The sequence below is a fragment of the Carassius gibelio genome, chromosome B1 (genome assembly GCF_023724105.1).
Source record: "Carassius gibelio isolate Cgi1373 ecotype wild population from Czech Republic chromosome B1, carGib1.2-hapl.c, whole genome shotgun sequence".
Taxonomy (NCBI): Eukaryota; Metazoa; Chordata; class Actinopteri; order Cypriniformes; family Cyprinidae; genus Carassius; species Carassius gibelio.
In genome coordinates, this window is record NC_068396.1 from 29,735,262 (window position 1) to 29,743,460 (window position 8,199).

At 36.1% G+C, this 8,199-nt stretch overlaps 1 protein-coding gene across 1 annotated transcript; it reads left to right on the forward strand.

The window, feature by feature from the left end:
* The first annotated feature begins 402 nt into the window (after positions 1-402).
* herc56.1 (HECT and RLD domain containing E3 ubiquitin protein ligase 56.1) lies at positions 403-8,032 on the forward strand. The gene is made up of 24 exons (XM_052545902.1): positions 403-779; positions 974-1,085; positions 1,159-1,235; positions 1,346-1,567; positions 1,717-1,808; positions 1,900-2,030; positions 2,170-2,297; positions 2,400-2,470; positions 2,580-2,689; positions 2,911-2,970; positions 3,055-3,160; positions 3,243-3,432; positions 3,512-3,675; positions 4,104-4,178; positions 4,481-4,576; positions 4,669-4,752; positions 4,826-4,927; positions 5,061-5,201; positions 5,887-6,053; positions 6,197-6,257; positions 6,686-6,756; positions 6,892-7,075; positions 7,164-7,266; positions 7,429-8,032. The coding sequence occupies exons 1-24, from the start codon at positions 566-568 to the stop codon at positions 7,638-7,640; spliced, it is 2,973 nt and encodes a 990-aa protein (XP_052401862.1). The 5' UTR covers positions 403-565; the 3' UTR covers positions 7,641-8,032.
* The last annotated feature ends 167 nt before the right edge of the window (positions 8,033-8,199 follow it).

The window sequence follows — 8,199 nt, forward strand, 5'->3', positions numbered from 1 at the left end:
AGAACTCGTTTACGCTCCGCCCACCAAGTCGGCCAATCAACACTGCAATAGACAAATGAGAAACGTCAGCTGCAGTGGCGTATGTCACATATTTTAAATGAAATTGAAGAATATAATCAAAAAGTTGAACATAAATTTTGGTTAGGGTTAGGATATGTGTAGGGAGGGCTTTATTGTCCCAAAAAGGTGGCATTAATTTAATAATTTGAAAAAAAAAAAAAAAATACAATTTACACTATTAAATATGTTTAACAATGTACTACAATACTGAGGTGCAGATAATAGCCACTATTTGGCTGTACTTTTATTAAGAAACAGTGGAGTTTTGCTTAGATGCTGCTTTCGTTTTCCCATTAGCATTATAATGAATGGTTCATTGTTTACGACTCGCGGAAGGATGACATCAAACATTACTTTCGTTTCGTAAGAAGTCGATGATTTTCGAAACAGTCACTGGTTTCGCTCTCGTTTTCTCTTTATATTTAAAGAGTGTGTTTCCTCGGACCAGGATGCACTGCAGAGAATCTCTTCAGGAGTCTGCTCTTCTCGTGCATCAGCTGTGATCATGTTGTGTTTTTGGGGAGCGCAGGTCAGAGAGGGGTTTGAGCTGGTGAAGCCTGACCAAGTCAGACATGGCAAGTGTGGAATACAGTCTGTGTGTCCGAGAACAGCAGTTCAGGACATGTCAGCTGGAAGGAGTTTTGCTGGATTTATCCGGGATGGGAAGGTCTCGGTCCTGAGATTGCGCAGTGAAGACTATAATCATGATGGAAAACTAAGTATGTTAGCTTTCACCAAATGACATTTTAGTTAATTAATAAATTTGAAGACGTCATTATGTTTCATTATTTTCATATGTTTATATTTACATGAGTTGAGCTATACTGAGTCATACTTATAAAAGTGTCTATTTGTTTATTTAAATATTGTCTAAAAAAATGTTTAACTGATGAAAATATTTTATTTACTGCAGAGCAACTACAGCTAAAGTATAAAATCATACAGATTGTGTGTGGAGGAGATGGTGCAGTACTTTTTGTTGATGGAGGAAATGTTCTCATTATGGACAAATCTACTGTGTGCAAGTATGTTTATGGAGATCAAACAGCATAAATGATCATGGATTATAGTATCTGACAGATTATCTTGTCTCTGCAGGCCTCTCAAAGGTCTGGAAAATAGGCAGGTGATTCAGATCGCATGTGGAGACCATCATTCAATGGCACTAACTAAGGGTATTGACAACTATTTCATCAGCCATTTTGCTTTCATCTTTTAACATCTCATGATTGAGATGAATCGATTGAGGTTTGAGTGTAGATGTTGAGAGCTGTTGCTCTTTCAGATGGTCAGGTGTTCGTATGGGGGGAGAACTCTCACGGTCAGCTGGGTTTGAGGAAAGATCATCCCGGCTCTCCGTCTGCTCAACATGTTCAGAGTCTGAGTGGGGTCCCGCTGGCTCAGATCAGTGCTGGAGGAGACCACAGCTTTGTGTTGTCTCTCTCTGGAGTCGTGTTTGGATGGGGAAAGAACTCTGCTGGACAGCTGGGCCTCGGAGACACCACAGGTCTGATCATTTCATCATGTAAAAGCTAAATCAGTAACAGTATGAAAGTACACATAAATGTACTAAATTTGTGCAATACTGTGAAATCTATATCAAAGCATGAATATGATGTATTTGGAAGTGATTAACTGACTGTTTTACTACCACAGACAGACACGTCCCTACGGTTGTAAATAGTCTGAATGGGAAGAAAACTGTGTCCATCTCATGTGGAGGTGAACACACTGCCACTTTATCAAAGGTACTATGTTCATAATATATTAGATGTTATACTGTATTTAGCATAAAAACAAGCTGGACAGAAAATAATTAGTAAATGTTTCATGTTTCAGGGTGGCACAGTGTTCACATTTGGATCCGGAGGCTCTGGTCAGCTTGGGCACAAATCATTTAGAGATGAGCATCATCCGCGGGTGGTTGCTGAACTGTGGGGATCTGAAGTGTCACAGGTCACGTGTGGGAGGTAAAGACTGTTCGTAAGCTTTATTAGCAATCAGCATCTCAGAGTAATAGTACAGATTTCTTTCCTCACATGGTTAACATGTCTGATGTTAGAGTTCTGCTCAGTAATTATTAGGCTTTTGATTCTTTCATTCATACAGACATCACACACTCGTATCAGTCGCATCGTCAAAGCTGATCTACTCATTTGGATGTGGGACACAAGGGCAGCTGGGAAACGGAGAAATTATCAATAAGTCTGTGCCTTACCCTGTGGATCTGTCAACTGGTAATTATAAATCAACTTTTAGCAGGTTATTTTATTATGAATACTTTTTAGTCAAGATGCTGTTCAAAACTCTGACCTGAACTAAACACTTGCTGTACACAGAATGTAATGATGAATATACGATTGAAAAACTCATTGCTGGGGAGAATCATTCCTTTGTCTTGTCTTTCAAGGTACAGTAAGACAGGCCGTTTTAATTCACATATTGTTTAACGATGAGATTATTGCTGCACTGTGATTACTTATGTGTTTTGTGTGTGTGTGTGTGTGTGTGTGTGGTAGGAACCTGGGAATGAGTCTAAACCAATTCCAAGCAGAGGGATTTTGACATTAGATGACAGAATGATTGGCCGATGGCTATCTGGAAGTGAACCATGGAAAATTATAAAGAAGTGAGTGCTTGATTCAATTTTATATATAGTGCTTACAGTGAGATGCTAAAGGCTCCTGAGTTTGTGTATTACTTTATGTCCATAAAATAGATTTTCTTAACATAAAAGAATCAAGACATATGTCGCAATGAGATATAAATGAATAATAATAATTAAAAATAAAAATGAATTAATATCAAAAACTAAACAAAATGATTTAAAGTATCGCTGTTTTTTAATAGGGATATAAACAAAGTATTCTCGTCTGCTGCCTCTCTGAATGGTAGCTTCCTCAAAACAAGGTAAATATCCTAAGCATGATTAGATTGTCTAGTAATTCCTCCTTTATGTGCATAAAATCATAATCAAAATGTCTGTTTTTGCAGTTGCGACCAACATTATCAGACATCTGTGGATCATTGTGGTTTGGATTTTGATCTGGTAAAAACATCCTTTGCAAAGATATCAAAGAATGAAAGCTTGATATCAGAGGTAATGATGAATCCAATATTTACAAAAAATTGTTCTTTACATTTTAACCAATAAGATGTAGTTAATGGTTTTTGTATCTCAGATAGTGAAAGTGGTTCAGCAGACTCTGCTGCCGTCTCTGAATCCTAATCCAGTTGGTGAGGAATCGCTGAGAGTTTATCTTCTCCTCCCTGAGCTCATCAGACGTCTCAAGAAACAACAACGAACCGAACTCACTGAAGCTCTGGCCTCCAAAATCCTTCAGCTGGATCCGGATTCTCTCAAGGTGTTAGGTAAAGCTGGGAGAACTTTCAGCCTTTATGTTGTTGTCCTTGTTGTATTTGTCTAAGTGTTTTTATGCTATATTCTCAGAGAAGTACTGGTCCAGACTCCCTGATGGCTGGCTCAAAGGCCTGGTGAAGTTATTTAAAAAAGCTTCAGCTTATTTGATTGGCAGGATTGCTGCTGACACTATGAACTTGGACATACAAACACGCCTGCCGAAATTTGTGCAGATCCTTCAGATGGTCTATCAGGTGCTTTTATGTACTTGTGTGTGTGTATACATGTATATTTATAATATATTTAATCAGATGTAAACATTTAAAGGGTAAATTTACACAAAAATTATAATTCTGTCATTAATTACTCCCCCTCATGTCACTCTAAACCCATAAGACCTTCGTTCATCTTTAGAACACAAATTAAGATATTTTTGCTGAAATCCAAGAGCTCTCTGACCCTCCACAGACAGCAAGGATCCTAACACGATCAAAGCTCAGAGATATAGTATAAGGACATTTGTAAAATAATCCATGTGACATCAGTGCCTCACCCGTAATCTTACGAATTTTACTTTTTGTGCACACATGAGGATGAGTAATTAATGACAGAATTTTCATTTTTGGGTGAACTATCCCTTTAACTTTTAAATTCCTTATGCATGTGTGTCTTTGTTCTGAAGGTCTGCTGCAGTGCCAACAGAAGCATCACAAAGAGTGATTTCATTATTAATGAGATCAATGATCTACTAGATGTGGTAAGAACCAAAAAAATTGTGTGCATTGCCTTTTGGCCAATCATTATACAATCTTATCTATATCTTTGTAATTGGCAACTGTAAATATGTAAACAATCACTGTATTTATCATACAAACATGAATGAAGTTATTCAAAACATACAGTACATGAACACATATTTGAAAACACATTTATATTAGATTTAAGTCAACCATAGTTTTCTGTTTATATTTTCAGTACTAATATGCTATTTGAATATTAATTCCAGCTTATAATAAACCAAAAAATACTAGAAAAATGTGTTTTCCCCTGAATCAACAGCTGCAAACCATCAATGACGATATGCTTAACAACCGGGTGATGTTGCACTTGACCGGACAAATCCAAGCATTGATAGACCAGCAAAACTTCAGCGATGTGAGCACCAAAGGCATTTAGCCATATCTGATATGATATGCATCCAAATTTCAGACCAACTAACGTGATGCTTCCTATTTCTTTTGTTTTAGGCAGTCCTAAAAAATCTTATATCACTTCCATGCATCTTTAACCTGGAGGCCAAATGTAGCTATATGAAGAACAGAGCATGGAAGGTAATCTTTTTTTTGGCCTTCAACCTGAAGATTTTTTTTTTTTCAAACACAGACTGAAATCTTTTATTTGCAGGGTTGTTTTCCGCTGACCCTGAGACGCACAGCGCTGCTGGAGGACAGTTTCTCTCAGCTGAGAATGGTTCCTCAGCAACAACTCCAAGAATTTTGTCTGTCGGTAAGGAAAGAAAACAATGCAAAGCTTTGATTTGATAACATACAAGGCATTTTTAGTTTCAAACCAAGACAGGACCATACAAACAGAGTTATGAGCTGCAATATGAATGAATTCGTTTGGTTGTCTAACACAGGTGTTTTACACTGAGGATATGAAAAGAACAGATGTCAACAAGAGGGACTTTTTTCACAACGTGTTTGAAGAGCTTTGTGCACCGGAGTCTCTGATGTTTATGTACAATGATAACCAAACTATGAGCTGGTTCCCAGCACAGGTAAAGCAAAAACATTTTTTATTAGATCATACTGAAGACGTAAATATAAGAAAGTTTAGTTGAATCAGGTTACATGCCATTCACACATGTATTTGCTTTGAAAAAATGTGAAAAGCTGACAGTGAAATGGGGAGAAATGCAAGGTTGAACATCCTTTAACTTGAACTCAGAATACTGTGTCATGTGCTAGATTCTGCAGACAAAGTGAGACATCAGTGAACTTCAGTGCATGTTTACATAGAATGGAAAATGTTTGAACGGCCTGTAAGATACCTAATGCGCTTTTGTGATTTCCTGTTGTTATTAGGGATGCACGATATTGGATTTTGGCCGATATTCGATATGCCGATATTTTCAAAATAATTTTGGCCGATACCGATATCGATATATATACACATTTTTCGCCTGATATATTTAAACTGAAGTGAATCCATGTATCTCTTCTGTACTTATTCTACCATAAATGTATTATTTTACAAATGTAGACAGACATTCACATCTGAAAAACAGGTCAATTATTTCACTTGGAGAATATCGGTTTGGCTCATCGGCAGAAATATTAATATCGGCCGATACCGATGATGGTCATTTTAAGCTTTTATCGGCCGATACCGATGTTGTGCCGATATTATCGTGCATCCCTAGTTGTTATCTTTGGCTTTAACCACATATCATCCTACACCAGCTCAGCGTGGAGAAGGAGAAGTACTTCCTGTTTGGGATTCTGTGTGCCTTGGCCTTCAACAACAACTCTGTAGTGCATCTGCCTTTTCCTTTAGCCTTGTTCAAGAAACTTCTCAATGTCAAACCATCTCTTAAAGACTTGATAGAGTTTGATTCAGTTCTTGGCAAGTGAGTGTTTTTACAATGAATGTCTTGATTCTCTTTGTATATTTTTGTGTCAATGCTAAAATGCATGTCCTTGCGTGAATGTGCTTCTATCTATCACATATCGAGGAACATTGTTTAATGAATCTGAAACATGATGTTCTCAGGAGTTTGCAGTACATCCTAAACTACAGCGAGGAGGTTGAGGAAATGGAGATGATCTACACGGTTAGTTTGATTCTTATGTATTTTGCATAAAACACACCCACACGTATCATTAACCTGGTGTACATACACATAACTGGGTTTTTATACAGAGGATCCTCGCCAGTTGTTTACTTATTTTTGATGAAATATATTTAAATATATTCAAATATCTATTTATACAGTTGAATGTAATCTTAACACATTTATAAGGCCACCCAGAGTGTGTGAAATTTTGCATATGTATGATGTCATTTTTTGTTGTTGTTGAAGTTTTTTACATAAATTTCTAATATATTTTAGAATTAAAGTTATTAGTGAATTATCAACTTCTAGTGATAATTTGATAATGTTTTTACACAGATTTCACGTACAAATTAATGAGAACACTAGTGAATAAGACCCGTTATTTCTTGAAATATACGTTTTTATTTTTTATCTTTTTACATAAGATCGTATGGCAAGGAATAGAAGTCGAACTGGATCCAGCTGAGCCAGGAAAAAAAGTTACTAATTCTAACAGGTCAGGGTTTTTGTTTTATAATTTGTCTTTCTTCTTTATTTTAGTTCATTCTTATTTTGGGACATAGGATAATATTTAAAAAACTTAGTAAGCAAAACTTATTATTCTTATTGTTAAATATAATTTCTGCAACAGAGAAGACTTTGTGGACAAGTATGTGGATCATATCCTGAATAAATCAGTGGAGGAAGTGTTTGAAGAATTCAAGAGGGGCTTCTTCAAAGCATGTGACCGTTGCATACTAGAGATGTTTGAACCGGAGGAGCTGAGAGGAGTGCTGGTGGGCAATGAGGAATATGACTGGGACATACTCAAACAGGTCCATGCTAACACGTTATGTCATAACTAGTATGCTCTTGACATTGTGAACAAGTAATATTGACTACATGTATTTTTTTAATCAATAGAACACTACATATGAAGGATCATTTTATGCTGAGCATCCAACCATCATCTCATTCTGGGAGGTGTTTGATGAACTGACATCAAATGAGAAGAAGGCCTTTCTGTGTAAGTTCACTACTACAGTTCACAGTTTTTTTGAAAAGAGATGTGGTTTAAGAAGTCACACTTACATTTTTTTTTAGTTGTTGCATCTACTCTAGCATCTCCTACAGTTTTGACCCATCCAGAACGTTTTCAAATAACTCTTCCCCGTTTTCCTTTCTCTAGTGTTCTTGACAGGGTTCGAGAAAGTGCCCATTCTGGGTATGAGTGCGGTGAAGATGAGAGTGAGACCCCTGTTCATCTTTACTCAGGACCATCTACCAGAGGCCCTCACCTGCCATGCTCTTTTAGAGCTTCCTGTTTATCAGAACAAGGAAACGCTAAAGACTAAACTCATTGAAGCCATCAACCACAAGAGGGGCTTCTGGGAAGAATGAGGCACATGCTATAGTACACTAACTGAAATCAAAAGTTTTATCCTTTATCTTTCTGGACATTAAAAGGGAATGTTTCTTAATATATAAGCGAGATCAGGGTTTGTTGTAAGAACTTTAACAAGCAGTTTCTGCATTAATGTGTAAAAAAGAATTTAGGAAAATAAAGTGTTTACATTTATAATATGAGAGATTTGTTTTCTAAATGCTGTAATTTCTGTAATGTGTTGTATTTATGAACCTAATTTAAAATAGATGTTTCTTAATATAATTATTTTTATTTTTAATGTTAACATTTATTTTAAATAATTATTTTTTATTTTTATTTTTTTTAAACAAGATTAAATAATAATAATAATAAAATGAAATCTGCGATCTGATTTGTGCCAACTAATTTTTTATATTTTTTTTCATCAACACTGCAATGGACTCCATGCCTGAAACAACATAAAATTCCACATATTTTAACTGTGCTTATGCACTAGTTTATACATGCACAGAATATTATATTATCAATTTGATATCTTGACTTTTTACATCAGACCTGATGCTTTGCTATTTC